Here is a 23,251-nt window from a genome sequence, read left to right on the forward strand (position 1 = left end):
TTCAGGCTTCCTGCATGATGCCTCTCCTCTCCTCTCCTCTCCTCTCCTCTCCTCCGATCTTTCTTTCAGCCTGAGCATGTCCCGAGGAGGGCAAAAATCTATGGAATGCGCTCCCCAAAGAGGTCACCTGGCGCCATTGTTAATTGTTTTTCGGCGCCAGGCAAAGACCTTTTTATTCAAATGTTATTTTAATTGTTAATATTATTTATTCATTTTATTCTTTGGCCAGGGCGACTTAATTTATATTGTTAATTTATATTGTTTTATTGGATTCTATTTATTTATGGTTGTGAGCCGCCCTGAGGCTTCAGCGAATGGGGCGGCATAGAAGCCCCCTAAATAAATAATAAAAATGAGGGTGAGGGGGTTGGACGCACGGTCCTGCAGGGCCTGGTGGGCTCAGCCTGGACCAGAGGGAGGCGGCGCAGCAGCCAGAGTCGGAGCAGGCGTGTGGAGGCAGCGGGTGAACGGCGGGGCAGGGGCTGGCTCAGTGCCAGCGTGGCGGGTGCTCAGCAGTGGCGCGGACGCCCCGCACACGGCAGGCCCTCCTGCTGCCGCCTCCGCCCACCCCGCACTGGAGGTGCTGCAGGAAGAGGCGTCTGGACCCCCTGGGGAGAGGCCTTTCCGGTGGTGCGCTTCCTGGCCTGGGGGAAATGCAGTGGCTCCGGGAGCAGGCGGGCGACGTGCCTCCCCTCCCCTCCCCTCCCCTCCCTGTAAGATGCCCTGTGGGCTCCGAGCGGAGGCTCCGCTCAGGAGTGCCTGGTCGGCTGGCCGCTGCCTTTGCCAAGCAGCCAGTGGGGAGCGGCCAGCGCTGGGACCGGCCAGAGGCCTGGGGCCGCTGCCGGGCGTCCGCTCTGCCTGAGCACGCACGGCCCGGTCGCAGAGGTGCTGATCCGGAGGAGCGCTTTCGCTGGTGTCGGCCCCGGAGGGCTGCTTCTGGCCAGTGGCCGAGGGGTGCCCCCCGCCCCGCTTTGCCCTGGCAAGGAAATTAATGAGAGGCGCTACAGTTGCGTGGGCTGGGATGTCTGTCTGGGGGCACACGTCCCTCTTTGGGCCTCGGGTGCCACTGTGAGCAGTCCCCCCGCACAGGCGCGGAGGAGGCCACGTCGTGGCGTGCCCGGGCCACCGTCTTTCCCCGTGAGCAGCTCTCACACCACCTGCACGTGGAGGCATCGGGGGCTTCGGGGCAGGGGGCGAGCACAGCGCAGGTAGCGACCCCCCCGCCTGCACGCCCCCCTCTGCCTGCCCGGGCCTCCACCTCTGCCTCGGCAGGCATCCAGGTGTGGTGCGCCCTCGGTCGACCACTGTGCCGGCGGCGCACCAAGTCCCTGTGCCAGGCAGGGATTCACCGCGGCTCGCTCCTGCCTGGCGCAAGCGGAAGAGGGGCTGCCGGGGGGGGCTCCGGGCGAGCGGCGCTGGCTGGCCTTCCGCAGGCTGGAGCGCTCAGGGCCTCCGGTCGCAGGGCTGGCAGCAGGGAGCCCCGTGGGAGGCAGGGGCTGGCCGGGCCGTTGGGCTGGGAGAGGGCCCCGCTCGTCCTCCGCTGCCCCTGGGCTGAACCTCGGCCCGCCTGAGTGGCCAACCAGGCTGCGCTTTGCAGAAGGCGCCAGGCACCCCCAGGCTTTCTGGGGGCTCCCCCCACACTCGACTGGGCCCCTCCGCGGGACCCCTGGGTGTGGCGGGCCTGCCGTGGGGAGGATGGGGCAGGGCTGGGCTTCCGGCTGGACCAGACCAGAGGCCTCGCTGGGTTCCTGCCCCCGCCTTTCCCTTCAGGGCAGATCCTCCACTGCCTTGTCATGGGGGGGGCGCTTTCTGTGTCAGGGCGGGAGGGGGGGCGTGCTCCTGCCTGGCACGCCGGGCTCGCCAGCGGCAGCATTCGCAGAGGAGGCGCCCCGGCAAAGTGCTCCCCAGAGACCGCCTGGGAGGCCCCTGGCTCGCCTAGCAGCGCGATTTGGTTCAAGCGACTTTGCAGGCATTATTTGTGTGAGGTGCTTCTGCCCCCCCTCCCCCCCCCGTGTGCACGCCCAGCTGTCTTTGCAAGCCGAAGGAAGAGAAGCGGCGTGCGACATTTGCTAGCGACGCCTGTTTCGAATCCGTTTCCGTTTCCTGGCAGCGAGGCTGCATTGGCGCTGGCAGCTCTTGTGCTGGGCATGGCTGTGCACACGCCCTCCTGGTTCGCGGGCAGCACCCGCCCCCCCGAAAGCCCCCTGCTCGCGTGAAGGCCTGGCCACGCTTGGGGAGGGGCGTCCTGCAGGGACAGCCCTGGAGCCGGCTCAGCACCAGCAGGCCCACTTGGCTCGGGCTCGGGCTCTGAGCGCCCCGAGGGCAGCTGGGCGCCTTGCGCTGCTCCCGCCTGCCTGCTGACCGGCTCGCCTCGGCATGCTCTGCGGTGGGAACGCGCTGCCCCGCCTCTGTCCCGGAAGCCTCTTTTGGATGCGGGAGCACCGGGACGGCAGGCGGGTCAGCGGAAAGGGGCCACGCCGCATTCCCACCGGTTTGGGGTCCTTGTCCTGCCAGAGGCCACACATCCAGACCTGCCCCAGCCCATTGCCTGCACCCAGGACATTCTCCTCTGCCGTGCTCTGTCTGCCAGCTGGACGCCTCCCCCCGGGCCAGCTCATCAGCTGTGCACGGCGGGGTGTGCAGAAGGGCCCCATCTCGGGGTGGCCAGCTCTCTCTGCAAGATGAGAAGGACCATGACGCTGGATCAGGCCCCGGGCATGTGCTCAGGCGTGCTGCTCACAGGGGGACCAACCAGCCGCCAAAGGAAAGCCCCAGGCAGAAATTGAGTGCCGCACCACCCATGTTCCCCGGCAGCTGGTGTGCGTGGGCATGCTGCCTTTGACAGCAGGCGTAGCCAGTGACCGTCTGGACCAGTAGCCCTGGATTTGTTCTGTGCCCTTCGAAGCGGCCCGGCGGGTGGTCTCCACGGCATTTTGTAGGAGTGGATTGCACATTTAACTCTGCCGTGCGGAGGAGGCAACACGGGGCCTCCCTGCCTGCTTTCTCTGCCCCAAACATAATTTTGTGCACCTCTGTCAGGGACATGCCTTCCCTCGCTCATCCCTTTGCAGATCGGAAAAGGTGGCATGCCAGCGGCACACGGGCGGGGTGTGTCCGGAGGAGCCGGGGAGCCCCGTGCCCTGCAGAGGCTGCCTGGCCCCCTGTGCTGAGCCAGCTGGGTGGGGGTGGTGGCATCCTTCTGGGGGCCCCTGCGGGGCAGGGGCCATTTTCAGGCAGACCAGGAGCCTGCTCAAAGTGCGCCTCCCCCCCCCCCAGGATGGGGGCTGTCCCGCTCCCCTGACCGGGTGGGTGCGGGGGTGCCTGGGGCCCAGGCGAGCAGGAGAGAGGCTAGTGGCGAGAAATGCCACACGCAGGTGGGGGGCTGCCGGGCTGGGGTGCCCTGGGGGCGGAGCGTGCCTGCCAGGGCAGGCAAAGGGGCTGCGGCTCGCGCGCAGGGCAGGGCCTGAGCCCCAGGCCAGGGGCCGAGTGGACCCCTCCCGGCTCCCCCGGTGGCCACGGCCCCTTCCCCAGGCATGGGTGGCTTGGGGCCCTCCTCGCCTTTCCGCCTCTTTGTCCACCGGAAGGGGGTCAGGGCCTCTTCGAGGGCTTGGCTCCCGACCGAAGCAGCGCTGGGCTCAACTGCGCGGGCATGCTGCCCGCCCCTCTGGCTTCATTCCTTTTGCCCCCGCCCCGACGTGTGGGGCGCAGCCCTCCAGCGCCCCTCTGAAGTGGGCGCTAAGGCTTGGCACAGGCCTCGGGGGCCTTTTCTGGGGGCCCCGCGTGCCCGCCTGGGACTGCAGCGCTGAGGCGGGCCCCCCTCGCCCGCCAGCCCTGCCTGCGGCCGCCTTTGCGTGGAGGCTTCTCGGGGCTGAGCCCCGGCCTCGGCGTGTGACACGTGATGCGGCAGTTCCACCCCGGAGCGGGCCCCTCGGCGGGCATGACTCGGGGCTGCCGGCGGGGGGCCTGCGGAGGCCAGTCTTTGCAACGTCTGCACTGGCCGCCTGTGCCCTTTTCCTGTTCAAATGCAAAAAGGAAAAGGATGAACTTGCCACGGACTGGGAGTGAGCGAGTTCGGCCAGCCCAAGACGGCTCGGGGCGAGAATCACGTCTTTGAAAACGATGTTGTCAGTTTCATTAAGCAGGAACAGCTGTCGAGATGGCAGAGGTTGCTTGAAATTGACCTCTTTTGCTCAAGGTTAGGCCAGAATGTGCGGAAACCTTGCAACTTCTTCGATACTCCCCAGTGATGGAGTGGAAAGGAGTGGTGTGCTGTTAAATCACACGGGATCAAGATGGCGATCTCAGTCCGTCTTGTACTAGTTGCTATTTAATGTAGGGTTTATTCAGTGATCAGAACGGTTCCTTCAATGCCGTTTGTTCTATGACTGCATGTTTTATTTTGGTATCGCGCAGTGTTAAATGTTTTCGCTGACCTAAGAAATGCAGGGCCCGCGTGCTCAGTTTCCGAGGGGGCAGGACTCCCTTCTGGGTGAGGGGAAGCCTCTGCCTGCGAGCAGGAGGGGGGCTGGTGGCCTGGCCTTTGGTCCCCCGGCTCCAGCAGGCTTGGGGCGAGGCCCTGATCTGCTGGGGGTGGGCTGCCCTCCCCAGGGCCCTCGCAGGCGGGAAAGGGCCGGCCGGCCGGGCAGCGGTGCCAGTTCGAAGTGCGGCTGTGCGTGCAGGTTTGCCTGGGGGCCGGCCGAGGGGGCTGCCCTTCCCTGTCGCAGCTCCGGCTGGGAAGCGGCTGTGGCGAGTGGGGCTGCCGCCCCCTCCCCACTCACTCCGCCCTCTCTGCTTGCCAGGTGAACGGTGTGAACGTGGTGAAGGTGGGCCACAAGCAGGTGGTGTCGCTCATCCGCCAGGGGGGGAACCACCTGGTGATGAAAGTGGTCTCCGTCAGCCGCAAGCCCGAGCCGGAGGACGCCGTCCGGAAGAAGGGTGAGTGCCGCGCGGTCCGGGGGCGCCACTCCCCGTGCGGGGGGCTCTGCCCCTTGCCACCCCTCTGCATGTGGGCACCCGGCACAGCTCTTTGGAGGCGTGGGCCCCGGGGGGCTGCCAGGCTCCCCTCCTGCCGTGGCCCCCCCGGCAGCTGTGGGCCGTGTGCGTCCAGATGGCAGCACGGCGACCCCTGGCAGCAGCGGAGCTGCTCCTGCAGGGCCAGCGAGCGGGCCCGGCCCGCCGTTCCACGGACGCGGCTTCCCAGGTCTCCCTTTTGCGGGGCTGCCGCCCCCCACGCCTCGCCCCGTGTGTCCGTCCCCCAGCCGCGTGCTGAGACGGGCCCGGGGCGGGAGGGAGGGAGGAGGCTGCCTCCAGGGGCTGGCGCGGTGGGTTTCACCGCGCAGGCGCCTGGTCCTCAGGAGGGGCCCCTCGGCAGCCCACTGGGCGTGTGGTGCTGCTCAGGCGGGCGGCTCGCGGCGTGGCCCGGGGCTGCCACCCTGCCTGCCCATCCGAGCCGGGAGCGCTCATTCGTGGCTGGGGGTGACTGTGGATCGGCACCCCCTTCCGCAGGTCGGTCGGGTCGATGGACGGTCCATGTTCCAGGGTCGACTCCCGTTTGGGTGGCCTCGCCGCTTCCTCGGCGTCCCAGGGCCAGGTGGGGGGCAGAGGTGCCCGTCATGGGTTTCTGCAGCGCAAGTCCTCTCCGAGCTGGCACTCAAGCCAGACACCCCCAGCCAGCAGGGCCGTCGGATGGGGCTTCCGCGCCGCAGGTTCCGGAGCCGGCCGCCTCACTCGCCCCCAGCCGGCCGCCTTGGTGTCACGACGGGCCTTTGGGGTGCACGAGACTTTAGCCATGCCCCCCCGCCCCACTCCCCCGACCTCCAGCAGCCAGAGGGCAAGGTAGGGCTCGCCTCCTGCTGCTGCCCTCAAACAGCCCTTCCTTTGAGGGAAGTTCCCGCTGCAGGGGGCTCTGCTCTGGCTTTCCCGGGAAAGCTCATCCCGAGCCCGTCTCCAGGAAACTGGCTTGGGACAGGCCTGGCACGGCCGAGCTCTCCTAGAGGGGGGCCCAGAGGCGCTCTGGGGGCTTGCCGTGCACTGAGCGTGCTTGTTTGTGGACGCTGCCTTCCGAGCGGCCGTCATTCCCCGGTCGGGCCCTGGCCAGTCAGAAAAGAGTCCGTGCACATGTTCAGAGATTCCTGGTATGGGAACAACCAAGGTTGTTCCTGCTGTTTCCAGAATGCCGGTGGTTCCAGCCACACATGGCCCCACACGCGAGCACCTTGTGAGGTTGGCCAAGCCACGGGCGTGCCGCTGTGCAGTCCAGTGGGCGGCACCCGTGGCTGGGTGAGGAGTTGGTGTGGCCGCCTTGGGCACGCGGGGGCCGCTCGAGAGGCCCCTGGGGCAGCTGGTGGCAGGTTGAGGGTGCTTGTGCCACAGAGGCGGGCTGCTGGTCTGCCCTCTGTCCGAACGACTGTGCTGAGCTGGCAGGGCCGGAGGGCTCCCCGTGCACCCGGGGCGGGCGGGAGGGTGCGCTTGTGCCCTGAGAGGCTCTGCCCAGAAATGCGGCTTGAGCGGGTTCAGGGAAGCCTCCGGGCGAGCGCATCCCGCGACCCCTGGCCCAGCAGCCTCCCCGCAGCTCCCCTTCCTGGCCCTCCTCGGGGAGGGCCCGGCCGCCGCTGCCTGGCACGCCCCGCCGTGAAGCCGGGCGGCGCTGGGAAGGTGAGGCGGCTTCCCTCCCACACGGTGGAGACCGCGTAGGGGGACGGATCCCGAGCCTATTTTAGGCATGTGGGTCTGCATTGGGGGGAGGCGCAATCTGGGAGCTGCGCGTGTGACGCGGAGCCAGGCGCCGGGGGGGGGGGCCTGCGGGGGGGCCGGGGGGAGCGGAAGCGGGAGGCGCCGATACCGGGAGCCGTGCTCGCCTTGTGCCTGCACGAGCGGGAGGGGGCGGGAGGGCTGGGCGGGAGGCCGCGCCACCCCCTCGCTGGGGTCCGGTGGCCGCGGAGGGGGCCCCGCTCCCGCCGGGGTGCCTTGCTTTGGCCCGCGCCAAGCCGACCGGCAGCAGAGGGTCTCCACGGCCCCTCCCCTCCCGGTGGGGCTTCCCTTGCCCCCCCCCCCGGGTGGCCGGAGAGCCGGAGGAGAGGGCCCGCCTGCAGGAGCTCCGGGCTCGGCTCAGCCGCCGCGCTGCTGCGGCTCCCTCCGTCCTTCCCTTCCCATGCGGGGTCCCTGATGCAGGCGTCTCCAGCAGGAGCTCGGTGGGCCGGTCTCCATGGCAACGCGGCGCTGAAGCTCGCATTGTTACGGACTGAGCGGCGCGACCGACCGGCCCTCCGCGCCACTCCTGCGAATCCATGGCATATGGAGCCTCGCTCCAGCATCGCCGCTGGCCGGGCCAGCTAGGAAGTCCCCCCACCCGGCCCCCCGCGGCCCCTCGCAGGCACCCGCCCGGCGGGTGGCGGAGTGGCCGCCACGTGCCCGCGCCTCTCGGCTGCGCGGGCAGAGGCCTCGGAGCCGCCGCGGCCCCGGCCGTCCCCGAGCCGGCAGAGGGCGGGTCGCGCAGGCGGATGGGGGCCTGAGAGTCCGGCCGGCGCCTCAGGCCTCCTCGCCGACGGCACGCGGGGGGCGGGGGCTGGCTGCGTGCCCGGGCGAGGCCGCGATGAGCCGCGGCTGCCCCCCTGAAGCCGCGCCAGCCCAGGCGGAGCCCATGGGGACCGTGCCGGGGGGCCCCCGGCGCTGAGGGAGGGGGCGCCGGCCGCACGCCCGGCCCTGCCGCCCCCCACCCGGCACGGACCATGAAGAAGTTTGCCTCCTCGCGCAGCCTGAACAAGATCCTGCAGCAGTGCGACTCCTCCTCGCGCGAATACGAGGAGATCCAGGCGGTGGAGAAGAAGTGGCACCTGCAGCTGGCCACGCCGCGCAGGCTGCTGGACCGGCGGTGCCGAACGCCCTCTCTCTTCCTTGCAGCGCCCCCTCCGCCCAAGCGGGCCCCCAGCACCACGCTGACGCTGCGCTCCAAGTCCATGACGGCCGAGCTGGAGGAGCTGGGTGAGTCCGCGGGGCTGGCGGCGGCCGCTCGGCGCATGCACGGCGGGGGCGGGGGTGATGCGCGGCCCCTCCGTGGGCACCGCCTCGGGGCACGGTGCATGGCCTGCGGTGGCTCTGGGCCCGCCCGCCGCTCGGCCTCTGGGGCCGGCTGCCCCGTCTCTGCAGAATGGCCTTGGCTTCGGCCCCCGCGCGCACCCTGCTTCGCTCTCCTCGTGTCGCTTTCCCCAGAGGGGCTGGCCGTGCGCCCCCTGCCTTGCGTCCAGGGCCCGGAGTGCCTGCAGCGCCTGTGCCCCCTCCCGGCCGGAGCCCCCCTCCTGGGGCACCGCTCCTGCCCCGCACCAGCTGCTCCGGAGGAGCGCCTCGCCCGCACAGGCTCGCTCGGCGGAGGCATCTCGCGTTCATGGAGCGGCCCTGGGCGCCCAGGCAGCCTCCCGTCTGGTCCCGGCACTGGCCAGCCCCCTCCCCGTCCCCCGGTCCACCGCACCAGGCGCCCGGCACATGCCCCGTCTGCCCTGGGCCAGCCCTCCGCTCCTCCCGGAGACGTCCCCTGCTGTGACGGGGGAGCAGGCCCCCCAGCCCCTTCCTGCTCCCACAGCCAGGAATCCCTTCCGGGAGGGCATGGCAGAGGCCAGCCCTGTGGCTCCTGCCCCTTGGCCCGGCGGGCATCCTCCACGCCCCGCTTGAGCCTTCTGGGCCCCCAGACGGTGCCTGCCGGCATTCCCGCGGGATTCCTCGCACGTTCCTGTGCTCGTGCCGCAGCCGCAGGCCGGGCGCCGCGCCCTCCAGGGCCTGAGCCAGGGACCCTCCCTGCATCCCCGCAGCTCTCCGGGGACACCTGCCCACCGCACCCGACACAACACCGGGGACCCTTTGCCTGCTGGAGCACTCGCCCGGCCTCTTGCGCATGCTCTCGTGCACTTTTCCTCCGGCTCTGGAGCCTGCTGGGGCTCAGTTGGCGAGGGCGTTCTTCAGACGGGCGGGAGGCAGCGGCAGCCCACGGAGCTGGCCTCGGGAGCGGGGCGGGATGTCGGTGCATGGGAGCAGCGGTTGAGGGGGGCATCCCGTTCGCCCGCGGTCGAGAGGCTGTGTGGCCCCAGGTTCTCTGGAGGGATCCACGGGGACCCGCCTTCTCTTGGCTTCCATGTGGCAGTCCAGCAGGTGGTGGCCGGGAGGGGGCCTTCCGTGGTGGCCCCGTCATCGGCGTGGCAGCTTGCACTGACCGCCGTCCGCCCAGCAGCGGGGAAGAGTCCCGGGGCAGACGCCGTGTTCAGGGGGAAGCTCCGTGCTCCCCGATGGTTCAGCTGCCATCCCTGTGTTCCCGGCACGGGGGCCTCTCCCCAGTGGGGCGGGGGGGCGTCACTGATGCTGTCCAGGGGGAGCTGGCTAGCGCTTCCAGGCGGGCAGGTCAGCGGCACACCACGGGAAAGCCGGAGGGCCAAGATCACGTCCTTCCCACTGGGCATTTCTTCAGAGAGGTCCCACACCCCCGGGAGCATCTTGGTCAGAAGGGAGCAGAGGAAGGGGGGGCCCTGCATGGAGCCTCCCCCCAGCACCAGCCGGGCACCCTGCATGTGGCACCTGCCCCCCCGCCCGCATGCCCAGCAGTTCGGCTCTGGCATGAGCAGGCTGCCCTCCGCCCCCCCTCGGGCCTGGGTGTGCTGGCGTCTGGGCAAGGCTAGCCAGGGGGGGCGGCTCTGCTCCCGGAGGCATCCCTGGCAAGAGTGCGGGAGCCCCATCCCGGAGCCACTCTGCAAGGGTGGGAAGGCAGCCCGCACATGCCCAGTGGCCCTCCCTCCCAGAGGCCAGCCATGCCAGGAGAGGCGAGAGCTGGTGCAGGCGGGCCCTCTGCTCCTGGCGGGGCACAGGATGCCCGGGGGCTTGCGGGGGCGGCAGAGCTCCGGCTCGCTCGGGAGGCGCACTCCATTCCACGGCTCGCAGCGCACGAGGGCGCATGGAGCGCAGTGCATGTGGGGGGGCGGGGGGCGTGTGCCCGGGAGCGGCCTGGCCGGGGGGGGGGCGGGGCCGGGGCAGAGGCGGGCGCGGCATGCCCGGGACGGCCTCTCGGCCCGCACTGACGCCTTGTGCTTTGTTTCTTGATTCCAAGCCTCGATGCGGAGGAGGAAAGGGGGTGAGTGCTTCGCTCTCAGGGAAGAGGCGCCCCGCGGGCCCGGCGGGGCCGGTGGCGGGGAGGCGGGCGCCTCGCCTCGCGTTGTGTTGCGCTGCGCTGTGCTGTGCTGAGCTGCCGAGCCGGCCGGGCAGGCAGTTCCCCACATGCCGCCCGGCTGGGGCCCCCTCCTTCGGGAGACGCCGCTCTGTCCTGGAAGGAAGGGTGCTGCGGGGCGGGGAGGGCGCCCAGGGGCCGCCTGGGGTGCCGGCACGGAGGGGCACCAGCCAAGCAGCCTGGGTCGGGGGGCCGGGCCAGACACTGCCGGTGCCGAGGCTTCGGGGAGGTGCGGCCACGGAGGGAGCCGGGCTGGGCCGGGCCCACCTGTGCATGCTCGGCGGTGGTGGTGGTGGCGGCAGGCGGCCGCCAGGTGCAGCCGCGGTGCGCCTGCCCAGCCCCCGTCCTTCTTCCAGGCCTTTTGCCCCCCCAAAGCCCGCGAGATCGCACACAGGACCCGCAGCGTTCCTTGCGGGGCTCCTCCAAGGCGCCCCCCCCGCCTGTTCCTACCATCTGTCCTGCGAGGATTCGGCCCCCGTGGGACGCAGGGCTGCGACTCCAGCGCTCTTCCCGCGGAGGCTAGGAGAGTCGGGAGAAAACGCCTGATGCGTTCTGCCCCTCGCTTCAGGCCTGCAGAAGTGCGCATTCCTGCTGGCCCCGAACTTAAATGTCTCTGAATGGTAGGACCACCACAGACGTTTTTGGTTGGTCCTGACAGCCAGCGTGTGCCTGCGTGCGCACGCATTCGGATGGGGCTGAGTGGGTCACAATGCGCTTAGCGGGGGGGGTGTGGAGCACTTGTCGTGGGGCAAAGTGTGAGCCCAGGCGAGGCCAGGCCAGACGCCCCGCCGACACAGGAGAGTCGGAGGTCAGGGCTGCCACGGTGGTCCGTTGTCGTGCCCAACGCTTGCTCACCCCGGTGTGGGGAGGCCCCCTTCCCCCCCGGCGTTCCCCGGTGTCTGTCTCCGACGTCTCCTGCCCCTGCTCGCACTACATGAAGACACGTCCGCGCTCGTGCTCGGGGCGGCGCTTCCTAGTGAAGCGACCGAGTGCCTGGCCCCTCTGGCCACGTGCTGCTCGGAGCTGCACCCAGTTGAGCGCTGTGGCGGAGCTGGGCCCTGCTGGGCCAAAGCCGCCACGGTGGCCTGCACCCCCCCTCCATGTGGCACAGTACTGCCAGACCCACCCCTTTCGCCTGTGGGGTGCTGGAGAGGGTGGGGGAGGCAGCTGGAGGGAGCCTGGGGGGTCTCGTTCCCCCTCCCCAATCCCTTCCCCTCCTGGCTCACCGGGACACCGCCAGTCTCGGGAAGAGGAGGGGGCACAGATCGCCAACCCCCTGTTCCAAGGTCGGAGCGCAGGCTGCCTCTGACCTCGGAAGGGCCCTGGGCTTGTTTGTTGCCTGGCCAGAGAGAGACGGGCGGCTCCAGCAAGCGGCTTTATATGTACGAAGTCTCTGTATTAAAGGAAGACGCGAGCAGGACAGAGCGAGTCCATCTCCAGGCAAGGCCGGCGCCACAGTCGTCAAGCGCAGCCAGTTGGCGCATTTAGCTTTTTGCAATGTTCAGTAACAGAGAACTTTCTTTCGCTTTTGTACATGGTTATCTTGACCTCTGCGCTTCGGGTGTCAAAACATTTGCCTCCAGGCTCCTTTCTGCCTTCTTGACAGAGGTTCATTTTATATTTCCGCTCTCCTTGCGTCTCTCTGGTAGAAACCCAAGTCCCTGACCCTCGTAGTTTGGCCATCTGGAAAATTTACGTCCTTCAGTCCCTCCTTCTGGCCCTAGAAAATCCTTAGAGGATCTTGGGCACGTGCTCAGTAGTGCCTTGGGGGGGCCCACACCCACGGGATGCATCCGGACTGCCGGCACCGTGTGGCCGCCCTGGACCTTGCACTCGGGATGGGGCACGGGGCTGAGGAAAGCGTGGCAGCGCATTCGCCGTGGGCGCGCGAATGGCCCGCGTCTGGGCGCCTGTTCTTGGGCCTGGCATGTTGAATTGGGGTAGGGGTCCCTTCAGTCTGGATGGCAAAAGGGCTGAAGGTTGGTTTTAAAGTGTTGTTTCTGAGCACACGTTGTTGTTTCTTGCTTCCTTACAATATTACAGCACCATGTTCGGTTTTTCTGCAGTTGGCCCCTTGGACTCGCAGGTCGTGTCTGCTCCCCTTTCTCCTGGCGAGTCTGCCGTGGGTCCTTTTGTACTGCTGACCTGCTCCAAGGTAGCCTGCAGGTCTTACAGGTTCCTTTAAATCACCGACCGCTCTCCGCTGATCTGGGTTCACAGGCATAAACACAGGGGCACGTGGGCCAGAGACTTAAGAGGGTTTCCCTGTTGCTGAGCTCTGTGCCCCCTCCGTGGCACCAAGTCCAATTTTGGCTCCAGGATCGGCCTTTCTGCATGGATTCTGCATCTAGACTTATCCTTCCATCTTCACAACAGTTCTTGTCGCTAGGATCACGTGGAGTGGTCCTTTTTATCTGGGTATACATAAGGGGATTGAATTTCTTCATTCGCAGACCTTGGGACTGGACAGATAGCACAACCATTCTTTGCTAAAGCAAGATTTGAACTGGCACTCAGGAATGTATAGCAGTGGCGATTGGCCTTTTCCTGCAGGGAACTGGTTACTGGCTCATGCACCCCGTCCTCAGACCCCGTTTCCTGCAGGGCTGGACTTCCTTGCAGTGCAACTCGGCTCTTCCGCCGCTGCAGTGCTTGGCATTTGCTCGCAAGCGTGGTGTGGACCTTTCCGCCGGGACTGAAGGGAAGCTTTCCTCGGATGCATTCTGACTCATGCGCGGTCTCTCTGCTGAAAGGGATGGCACAGTTCATGTGGTTTTTCAGAGAACTCAGCTTGAACCTGTGAGTGAAAGGCCTTTGCACGCTGCATCAAAGCTTGCGGTAATAGAACATTACTTCACCTGCCAACAGAAAACTCTGAAGAGGCACATTAGCTGGGGAAGAAATTGTCAGAAAATGTGGAGAAGATGGGAAGTCTCTGACCGTTTTAACCCTGTCCTCGCACAGGTCTCTTTAGTCCACTCTTGCGTCTCCTGGCTTTATGGACAGCGGTATTTAAACGTGGGAATCTTAGCTCCACAGCAGCTTAATGTCAGCAGTGACGGTACTTGCGCAAGCAGATATGTGCAGAGGGCCCCAAGTCAGCTTGAATACATGCAGACTTTCATCTAGTGCAAATTTCAACCAAGCAACGCCTGGGCATTTGGTGAAATCAGCTTCTGTGCCTGCGAAAGAACTCCAAGGAGAAGGAGCTTTGGCTTTGTTGTCTTACATGTTTGCTTGCCTTTTAAGTCTCACAAATTGGGTACAAGCAGCCACTGGTTGCCAATCAAGTTTCCCGGTTTTGATCATCTCGTAGGACGGCTCTTCTCCCCGTCTGGCAGCCGACTCTGCCTACTCTGGTTGGGGTGCAAAATGCGCCCTTCCGTCGCCAGGGCTCCTCCTCTCCACATCGTCACCTGACAGAACCACACCTTTGAGCCAGCTGCGTGCGCAGGGCGGTCGGCAAACGAGGACCAGCCCAGAGCCGGACTTCACACGGAGCAAGCGATCTGCTGCACTCAGCGTTTCATTTTTCTTATCGAAACATTCAGTCTTGGCATTGCAATAAGCAGTTTGTACTCTCATCATTTAAAAGTTGGATTGAAACCTGGCTCGGGGTTTTTTTTAGCCTTGCTCAGACACCAGTGAGAAAGGTAAGAAAAGCTTCTTGGTAGCTAATACAAATACGATTGTGTGCCGCATAATGTGACTGCTTTTGGCCACAAAATGGTTCCCTAACCTCTTACCAAGTGCACTAAGAGGGCCTTCCGTTTCAAAACAGCCATCTCTGTGCACCTGTTCTCCCCGCGGCAGCACGAGCTCTGAACCCTGGAAATGCTCCCACTTCCTTCCGGAACCCCCTGCCTCTAAGGCCTCCATCTCTCTTACCCAGACTTGGTTCGCGTGAGTGCGAGTCCAGCGTTCGCCTTTGCCTGGGGTGAATTCTCTTGTCCTGGGGCTGAAAGCAGAGCCAGTCAAACTCCCGAGGGTACTTGCACTTCGCATATGCTCAGAGGCCACCTGTGTGTGCTGCTTCTGCAGTTCTCACAGGTGCAGATTGTTCCTCTTTGTTCCTAGCAACATGAAAGCTTGCTACAGTTTTTCCTAGGGGTTGGGTTTGTCATTTCCCAGTTCCAGGAAAACGTGGAGTTTCATTCAAACTCTTTCCCCCAAAACGGCCATCAACATCTTCTGCTTTCTGCTTCTTCTCACTTACTTACTTACTTATTTATTTAGAATTTTTGTATGCCGTGCCATCGCTTACAGCCTTGGGACAGCTCACATAAAATAAATAAACATAATACATAGTAAAATAATACAGTTAAAAACCCAGAATCACCCTGGCTGCAAAATTAAAACCTATAGATATTATTAAGAGTTGTTAAAACACTGTTTAAATAAAAAGGGCTTAGCCTGGCGCCGAAAAGCAAATGACGACGGCACCAGGCAGACCTCTCTGGCGAGCGCATTCCATTGATGGGCTCTTATGTGCGAAATCACCCAGTTGCCCTGACCAGGCCCCAGAACTCTCATGCGCTGACCCTCGAGTTCATTCTCCAAGAACCTCGACCTCTCCCAACGCGCCAGCGGCCAAGAGGTGCCCCCGCAACCTGAGTGTCCAGACACACGTTCCACGAGTCCACCCCGCCCCTGCACGCCGGCCGCATCCGCTGCCCACGCCCCCACAGGGGCGCCCCCAGGCGCACTCTGGGAGCCGTACGTGGCAAAGGGCGGCATCCCGCCGCCTTGGCCTCCCTTGCCGAGGCCTCAGTGCGAGCCGCCAGCGAGAACGAGCCCGGCCTCGCATCTGCGCTGGTGCACGCGCCCCCCAGAAAGGAGAGGCACGGGCTCCAGCCAGCGCTGCCCTGGCAGCAGACCTTCCGAATGCGTTCCAGAAGGACGGGCAGCTTCCCCCCCCAGCAGGGAGAAGCGACTGTGCGAAGGGGTGTAGTCTGTTGCCACCTCACGGGGCAGGGTTTCAACCGCGTCGCCCTGGCAGGCGGGATGGTGCACGTCGTGTGTCCACGGCTGGCCCCCCTCTGCCACTCCCGGGACTCCTTCGTGGCGGACGCGGTCTGAACTGGAGGCTTGCCGTAATCCGTCTTCCCATTGGCCTTGGCTGTTCTCTTTCGCACTCCGGGCTGTCCCTGCTCAGGCTGCCTGCTGCACCGTCTTCTGTCCAGCGTCCTTGTCCAGTCCCCAGGTTCACTCGGACACCCCTGCGCTTGGGCCGCCACCTGGCCTGCAGAAGCACCCAGCCTCCGTTTCCAGACTCCGCCGATTCCCTCAGCCTGTTCCAGCTCGTCCAAGTGAAACTGCCCGCGTCAACCATTTCTCTCAGCTGCACTGTAAACTTTTATTTGCATCTTCTCTGAGTCAGATTTCAGGTCCTCCAGTAGTTGAAGCCCCATCGGTGCGGGTGTTCAAGGACAGGCTGGACATCCACACGGTAGGCATGTCATGAGGAGCTGGCTGGAGCTGGGGGTCAGACTAGATGGCCCGGGAGGCCTCTTCTGACTCGCTCTGTTTCTATGTTTCTGTTTGCTTGACTAAGAGTCACGGGAGAATCGCTTTCTTTACAAATGCAAATGTCATTGGAACATAATCCTGTGAGTGCAGAGTTGGAAGGGGCCAGGAGGACTCCGAGCTGCAGCACCCCTCTCGTGGCTGTCCAGACGCTTGTTCAGTGCCTGAACGTTTCGACTGCAAGCCACGACTTCCCTAGGTAGCAGGGCTCCATTGTGCTTCTCAGACAGGGAGGGGATCCTGTCTGGTGTCTAGTCTAAATCTGGTTTCTTTTAACTCAGATCCATTATTCCATGTTCTGCACTTTGGAGTGAACGAGAAGCAATCTTGTTCTCCTTATGACAGCCTTTCAAGTATAGAAAAATGGAATCAAAAAACAGAAAAGTTGGAAAGGGCCAAGAAGGCCATCAGCCCCAACCCGCTGCTGTTGCAGGACACCACGTTTCCGCATCCCGCTCTCATCCTTGCAGAGAGCTCTCCTATCACCCCTCAGTCTTCTCCTCCTGAGGCTGAACAGGCCCAGTTCTCTCCGTCTTCCCTCATCGGCTTTGCCTCCAGTCCCTGAAGCATCCGTCTTGCCCTCCTCTGTACCCTTCCGAGCTTTTCTGCATCTTTGCAAAACGTAGGTGCCCAGAACCGGACATGGTTCTCCAGATGTGGGCTAGCCAGAGCTGAGTGTAGTGGAACTAGTACTTCACGTGTTTTGGAAGTGATGCTTCTGTTATAATGCAGCCCAAAACTGCATCTGCCCTCTTTGCAGCTGCATCACATTGTTGGCTCGTATTTAGCTTGCGATCTGCAACAACCCCAAGATCCTTCAGCTTTGCAGTGTGGTTGAGCCACGTGTCCCCCATCTTGTAAGTGGCGCACTTGGTCTCTTGCTACTAAGTGGAGGACTTGGCATTTGTCCTGTCTGAATTTCATTCTGCTGCTCGCTGCCCAGCATCCCAACCTATCGAGATCGCCCTGCATCTCATCTCTTGTCTTCCAGGGTATTTGCTCTCCCACCCAGCTTTGTGTCATCTGCCAATTTAATTCTCTTTCCTTGCACTTCTTCTGAATCATTAATAAAAATGTGGACGAGGGCCAGTCCCAGGACAGAACCCTGCCGCGCCCCGCTAGTCGCCTCTCCCCAGTTTGAGAAGGTGCCATTGAGGAGCACTTCTTGAGTCCAATTTTACAGCCAATTTGCTTAAACAGACTGTTAACATCAAGTCTTCATCTTCTTTTTCTGCATAAAAAAATTCCATATATCTTCTTCCTGAGTGACTTCAGAATTTTTTTCCAGCTCTCTTTGCATTTTACCTAATTTCTCTGCCATGTCAGAAAGCTTTTGGCTTTTCGTATCTTTTAGCAGTCATTTGAGTTTCTCTGGGGAGCCGTGAGCTGCTGGATGAGATGCTCCCTTCTTTTAAAATCTGGGGATGCAAAACGTTTTCGATTCTTGTTCGGGGAAGCGCTGCCTCACCCGGGCCAGAACAGGCGCCTCGGGGCTCCCCGCCTCCTCACAGTCCCTCGTGCAGCTGAGCCCGCCTCAGTTCTGAGAGCGACCTCGTGAAGCGACACAAACACGCCGTGAACACATTCTCAGCCCAGGGACTAGAATCTCACGACTTCTCTCTTTAACACAAGCCACCACACCACACACAGATTGGAAACCCCGTTTCGATGCCGGTTAACACCATTGTGTTAAGCAACATACCAAAACATGCAACAATCCGCAAGAACAATTTGGACAGCAGAGAAACCGCTTTTTCTCCCCCTTGTCCCTCTCGCTCCTTCTCTTCTTCCTTCTTCCTCGTCACCTTGACTCGGCCTGAGAGGGGCGGCTGCGGCGTTGCCATCGCAGTGCATGTCAGCAAGGAAACGGCTGGCGCCAGAGCCAGGAGGTGGAGAAGGTGGCTGCGTGCAAGCCCTGGCTCCGCTGAGCTCCGTCTCGTCCGAGGACGAGGGGAACCCGCTCCTCTCTTTCCTTCTGCAGAACCAGCTCGTGCCCTCAGGCTCTTGCCCAAGCAGCACCGTCTGTCCACAGACGGGGCTCCAACCTGCCCCGGAGATGCTCCTCCGGGCTCACAAGCATTCCTGGCAAGCCCCTCTGACCCCGGCGACACCAAGCCCAAGGGCTGCAGTGCGAACCTGAAGGCTCCCGACGGGGCTCGGCACCGTGCTGGCACCGGGCAGCCTCTCTGCTCCCGAAGGAGACGCGATGCGTGCCCGAGAGCCGTCGCTTTCTCGTGCTGAGGAGGCCACCTGCGGGCCGCTGCGTCTTGCCCCCCTCAGCCAGCCGATCTGGGGCCCCACCACGCGCACTCTCGGCGCGAGGAGCGTCCTGAGCCCCGGAGCCAGGCTCCGGGTATTCATGGCACGGCTGTCCGCTCAACGATTTGGCCTTGCAGCTCAGGGCCAGCCTCCTGCTGCCTTTTGCGCCCACAGAGAGCCTGCTGGGGATTGCTTGGCCGACTCTGAAGCGGCATGTGGAGCATGCGTAGAACAGACAGAGCACATGGATAGCACATGCAGGCACACGGAACGGGCAGGCGACACTGAAGCGTCTTGGCAACCTACCGGAAGGGTGGGTGGCATCGCTGAATTCATTCTGGGGGCAAGAGCTGGTGCTACGGACGGCTACCGGGCAAGGCTTCCTTGAACGAACTTGGTGTGTATGTTGCTCCAGAGGCAGAGCCACGGCCGGAGAGCCCGTGCAGGGTCCCATCTGGAAGCCAGATTTGTTGGAGGAGAGAAGCCCTCTTGTTCGTTGCCCAACCGTGAGAGAGACAGGCCACGCCGGCAAGTAGTTCTACCCGAAAAAGATGCTTTAGTGCGGGTGCGCACAAGCACTGCAGAGCGAGCCCGTCTCCGGTCGGGAGCAGCTGCCTCAGTCCTCATGCACAGCCAATCCATACATTTTGCGTTTGGCAGTGATCAGTCAGAGAAAATGTCCTAGCAGAAAACATTTGGTGATTTTTTGTACTGAATACCTTCTTCCGAGGAAATCAGGCCCGATGAGCACCGTCCCGAAGCCATGAAATGGCTGGCAGAGGGACCCTCAGAGCCACTGGCTATTATCTTTGGTAAATCTTGGAAAAGAGAAGTGCCAGTCAGCTGGAGAAGGGCTAACATTGCCCCCAGCTTCAAAAAAGGGAGAAAAGATGAACCTGGGAACCACAGACCACTTAGTCTGACATCAGTCCCTGGAAAAACTCTGGAGAAAATTAAATTAAAAATCAGTCTGCGAGCACCTTGAAGAAAAGGTGACGTTCAGCCTTGAGAAGAGAAGACTGAGTGGGGACATGGTATCAGTCTAGAAGTCCCTCAAAGGCTGTCCCAGAGAGGAAGGCCAAGATCTCTTCTCGCTGGTGCCGGAGTGCAGGACACGGAGCAATCAAGTCAAGCTGCGACGAGCCAGATTCAGGCTGGACATCAGGAGAGCAACACAACAGTGGGACCGGCTGCCCGGAGAGGAGGGGGCTCTCCCCCACTGGGGACATTCAGGGCGAAACTGGGCGGCCCCCTGAGTGGGATGGCATGACGTGGGGCCCTGCAGCAGCTGGGGCTTAGATGCGATGGCCTTCTGGGCCCTTCCAGCCCCGCTATTCCATGAAAACTCCTGCCTCTGGGCTTCTCTTCACACATCCTGCCCTTCTTGACCGAGGTTTCTTTTACGTGTATTCCCGACCCTGTGGGGTCTCTCTGATAGGACCCTAGGTCACTGGCCCTTGTAGCTTGGCCCTCGGGGGAAATTGCGTGCTTCCCTGGCTGCTTTCCGGGGGCCGTGGGGGGCTTTCTAAAACTGTCCCAGCGGCTCACTCGGTGTGGACAGTCACGTCCAGAGACGCACCGAATTGTCACGGACAGGCCTCCCCTGGCAGGTTCATCACCATAGCGAATGCCGGCTAATTGCCGTAGCTAGCCTGTATCATTCACGTCTCCTTTTGTAGATGCAAAGGTTAGAGCAGTGCCTCTTGTTTATTACTTAAGTTTATTCATCTCTCAAAAGCTTTTCTATCCCGCCCTCATCAATGCCCTTACTACTAGATGTAGCCGGAGCGTTTTCCATGGTTGGAAATCCAGGGGCTGGCGACTGGCGGGCGCTGGCAGAGGCCCGGCAGGGGAAGGCCGGCCCGTGGGCCACACAGGGCGGGAGGACCGTGTCCGGAAGCAGCACCAGCAGGAGGGCCAGCTTTCCGGGCGTCGCGTGTGCCTGAGTCCGGGCCAGCAGTCTTTGAGCAAGGAAGCTGTGTTGGCCCGGCGGCGGGGATGATGGGGACCGTGGCGGGGAGCGCCGGAGGCCTCCTGCAGGCCTCGGAGGGTGGCGTGATGGAAGGCCGGTGCGCCCGCGGGAGCAGCGCGGAGTCGGAGGCAGCTTTCGGTGGGCGAGGTGGAACTGCCTCGCTGGACGGGGCTTCGCAGTTGATGCCCCCGCCCCCAAGGAGCTGCGAAGGCCTGTGGGGGTCTTGTCCTGCTCGCCCCCCAGTTTATCCCCATGTCACAAAATACTTGTCTGGCTGATAAGAACTTCACAGGCATGTTCTTCATCTTATATCCTTGACTGAACAGTCAGTGACGTTTGCTTTTCAGCTAGCTGTGACCGCCAGAAGGTGTTCTTGGAGCTGGGACAGAGACGCCTGGTCCAGGGGTGGGGAGGGGTCCTCCCTGGAAGCAGATCTGGGGTGGGGGGGCTGTGCAAGGCCGCTCCTGTCAGCCCGGCTGCGGTAGGGGGAGGCTCCCCCGAGGCCACGAGCAGGAGCCACGTGGCACCCGGCAGGCACAGGGGGCGCCGAGGAGGACGCAGGCGTGGGCTGCCCCTGCTCAAGCAGAGCAGCCTGGCAAAGGAAGGAAGGAAGGGGCCTGCTGGCCGGGCCCCCCAGAGGGATGCCGCAAGGCCCGGGGGGCGGGTGGGAGACCTTCAGTTCCCACGAGATGCAGCCCCAGGCTGACCTGCACCTCGTCCTTCGAGCCGCACCATGTGGGGGGGGCGGGCTGTGCTTGCTTCTCCTCGCATGGTTGCGATTCCCTGAAACGGTTTGTGTGGTGGACGCGCCTTCTGTGGGGCTCGGCACTCTGCGTCGTTCGGCTCGGGGGGAAGCTGCAGGGACCTCGACCCGTGGAGGAATCGTAGACTCGGAGAGCAGTAGGCTTGGAAGGGGCCAAGGGCCACCGGTGCAGCTCCCTGCTCCATGCGGGACTCCAAGTCGCACCGTCCCTCTCGGAGGGCCAAGCCCCGAAGCCCAGAGTGCCAGGCGGGGGCTGCACGCCTGGGGCTGAGTGGGGCAGTCCCTCGTAGCCAGGAGAGCCGCGGGCCACCCCTGCGCAGCTCAGCTCAGCTCCCCGAGGGGAGGGGAGGGGAGGGGAGGCACACCCGCTGGACGGAGCAGGGTGGTCCGTCCCTCTCGTTCCCAGCACCACGGTGCGGCCGGCCACACGGAAACGCCCGCCCTGCGAGCCCCCGTCGCCCCGAGTGTCTTGGCAAGTCCCCCGAGGCAGAGGCAGAGGCAGGGCCAGGCAGCTCTGCTCCGCCGTCCCGGGTCCGAGGCTGCCCAGAGCAGCCTGGGCCGGGGGGGCGGGCGGCCTCCTGGCCACGCGGCTGGTTTGTGCCTCTCCAGTGCTGCTTTCTTGGTGCCCCCCGAACGCTGCCGCCCCAAGCAACCTCTGAGGGCCCCCCGTGGCGCAAAGGAGAGAAGGAAGCCTGGCTTGGCCCAGGATGGAGACTGGCTGGCCCAGGAGCCCAGTTTGGGGCCAGCCGTGGGGCTGAAGGCTGGTTTGTGTTGATCCCACAGAACAAGAAGGACAGAGCAAGGGAGCGGGACTAGTTACAAAAGCGGGGAGTGGCCCAGGATTCCTCCATGTAGGTATTCAACGCAAAAGGTATTCTGTACGCCTTAGGGAGCGGAGATGTCCAGCGGTCTCCGCGCACCCTTGCACCCCGACAGCGGGGAGAGTTGGCAGAGGGCGCAGCTACCGGTCTCGAGAGAGCGAGGGGCGGGGAGCCCACCGGTCTTTCTTCCAGGACGGCTTTGGCGCCTGCCGGAGGGACCCAGCCGGCGTCCGTCAGAGACGGGCCCACGCGGCGCGGCCGGCCACGCCTCCGGCCCCGGGAAGGCTGCGTCTTCTCGCCGGCCGCCGGGGGGCTGGAGCGGCACCGTAGCGGTTCTTGGCGGAGCTGTAGGGTCACGGGGGAAGGCGCTCCTCCCCGCAGCCACGGCACGTCCTTCCGCGCGGCCAGGAAAGGGGAACCCTTCTGCTGCCAGGACTCCTCGGAGGGCTGGGGCGCGCGGGGGCGCTCCCCTCCCAGCGGTGCGGTGCGGTGCGATGTGGTGCAGCACAGCTTGGCCTCCCCCTGCCGGAGCCCAAGCCTGACGCGCGTGTCTGGCTTTGCAGAGAAGCTGGACGAGATCTTGGCGGCCGCCGAGCCTTCGCTGAGAGCGGACCTGGCCGAGGCCGACTCCAGGGCAGCCACCGTGAAGCAGCGGCCGACCAGCCGGAGGATTACCCCCGCGGAGATCAGTGTGAGAGAGGCGGCGGGCCGGGCCGGGCCGGGCCGGGGGTGGGGGGCGGCCACTGCGGCGGAGGGGAGGGTGTCCTGGCAGCAGGCCCCCCGCGCTCTGCTTGCCCCGGGTGGAGAAGGTGGCGCGCACAGGATCCCCTCTGTCCAGTGGCGGAGGCGTGGGCCAGGGCTGGGTGTGACGCACGGCGCAAGCCCAGCATGGCGCCGCCCATCGCGGCAGGTGTGCGCCTGGAGGAAAGGGCCTCTCGGGGCTGCTGTGGGAACGGCCCAGGTGCCCTCTAGGGGCATCAAGGGAGTGGCAGCTTGGATCCGCTCCGTGGGTGGGATCGATGGGAAGAGCATGAGGTCTCGGTGAGGATTGTCCGCCCCATGCCAACCCCCCCGCAATTCTGTAAAATGAGGGAAAGCCTGCCTCTTGGCACAGGGACACTCCGCGGGGGGGGCACTGGTGTCGCGTGGCCCCCGTGGCCCTGCACTGGGGCCTGAGGAGCAGCTTGGGTCCTCCCCGGCCGGGGGGGCGGGGGAGCACAGGAGCGACACACGCACAGCTCTGGCCAGCCTGCTGGGGGGGTCCCCACAGGGCCTCCCCAGCAGGCTGCGGAGACCTGACCGGGGGTGGGGTGGGGTACGGGTGGGGGGCGAGTGGCCTCATCTCTGCTGGATGCCAGCAGGCCCCACAGAAGGGCTGTCCGCCTTTCCGGGCTCAGGTTGGGGGAAGAGGCGGTGGCCGCTCCGGGGAACCTCCGAGGCTCCCGGTGCCGTTCCCCAAGGCTTGTTTAGCCCCCGCCACGTGGCCACCGGCGGTGGGGGAGCAGGCGGGGGCCCGGGACCCCCCCCCCGCTTGTAGCGCCTTCCTGCCGACACCGGGTGGGAGTCACTGTTTCTGCTTCTCCTAGTCACTGTTTGAGCGGCAGGGCATGGCGGCGCAGGCCGACTCCGAGAAGCCCCACGTCTCCCTGCGCAAAGGAATTCCGCGGACCAAATCTGTAGGTAAGCCTGGCGTGCCCCCCCCCCCCCCC

General features: G+C 64.4%; 1 protein-coding gene across 1 annotated transcript in view; it reads left to right on the plus strand.

Annotated features, from left to right (window-relative positions):
* LOC123023738 (SH3 and multiple ankyrin repeat domains protein 3-like) overlaps positions 1-23,251 on the plus strand; it is a 60,664-nt gene that overhangs the window by 14,122 nt on the left and 23,291 nt on the right. The window contains exons 6-9 of the mRNA XM_044430701.1: positions 4,800-4,935; positions 7,900-7,980; positions 22,106-22,233; positions 23,129-23,222. Coding sequence (XP_044286636.1) covers positions 4,800-4,935; positions 7,900-7,980; positions 22,106-22,233; positions 23,129-23,222 — 439 coding nt within the window. The remainder of the gene's footprint in view (positions 1-4,799; positions 4,936-7,899; positions 7,981-22,105; positions 22,234-23,128; positions 23,223-23,251) is intronic.

The sequence above is a fragment of the Varanus komodoensis genome, unplaced genomic scaffold (genome assembly GCF_004798865.1).
Source record: "Varanus komodoensis strain SLA01 unplaced genomic scaffold, ASM479886v1 scaffold1, whole genome shotgun sequence".
Taxonomy (NCBI): Eukaryota; Metazoa; Chordata; class Lepidosauria; order Squamata; family Varanidae; genus Varanus; species Varanus komodoensis.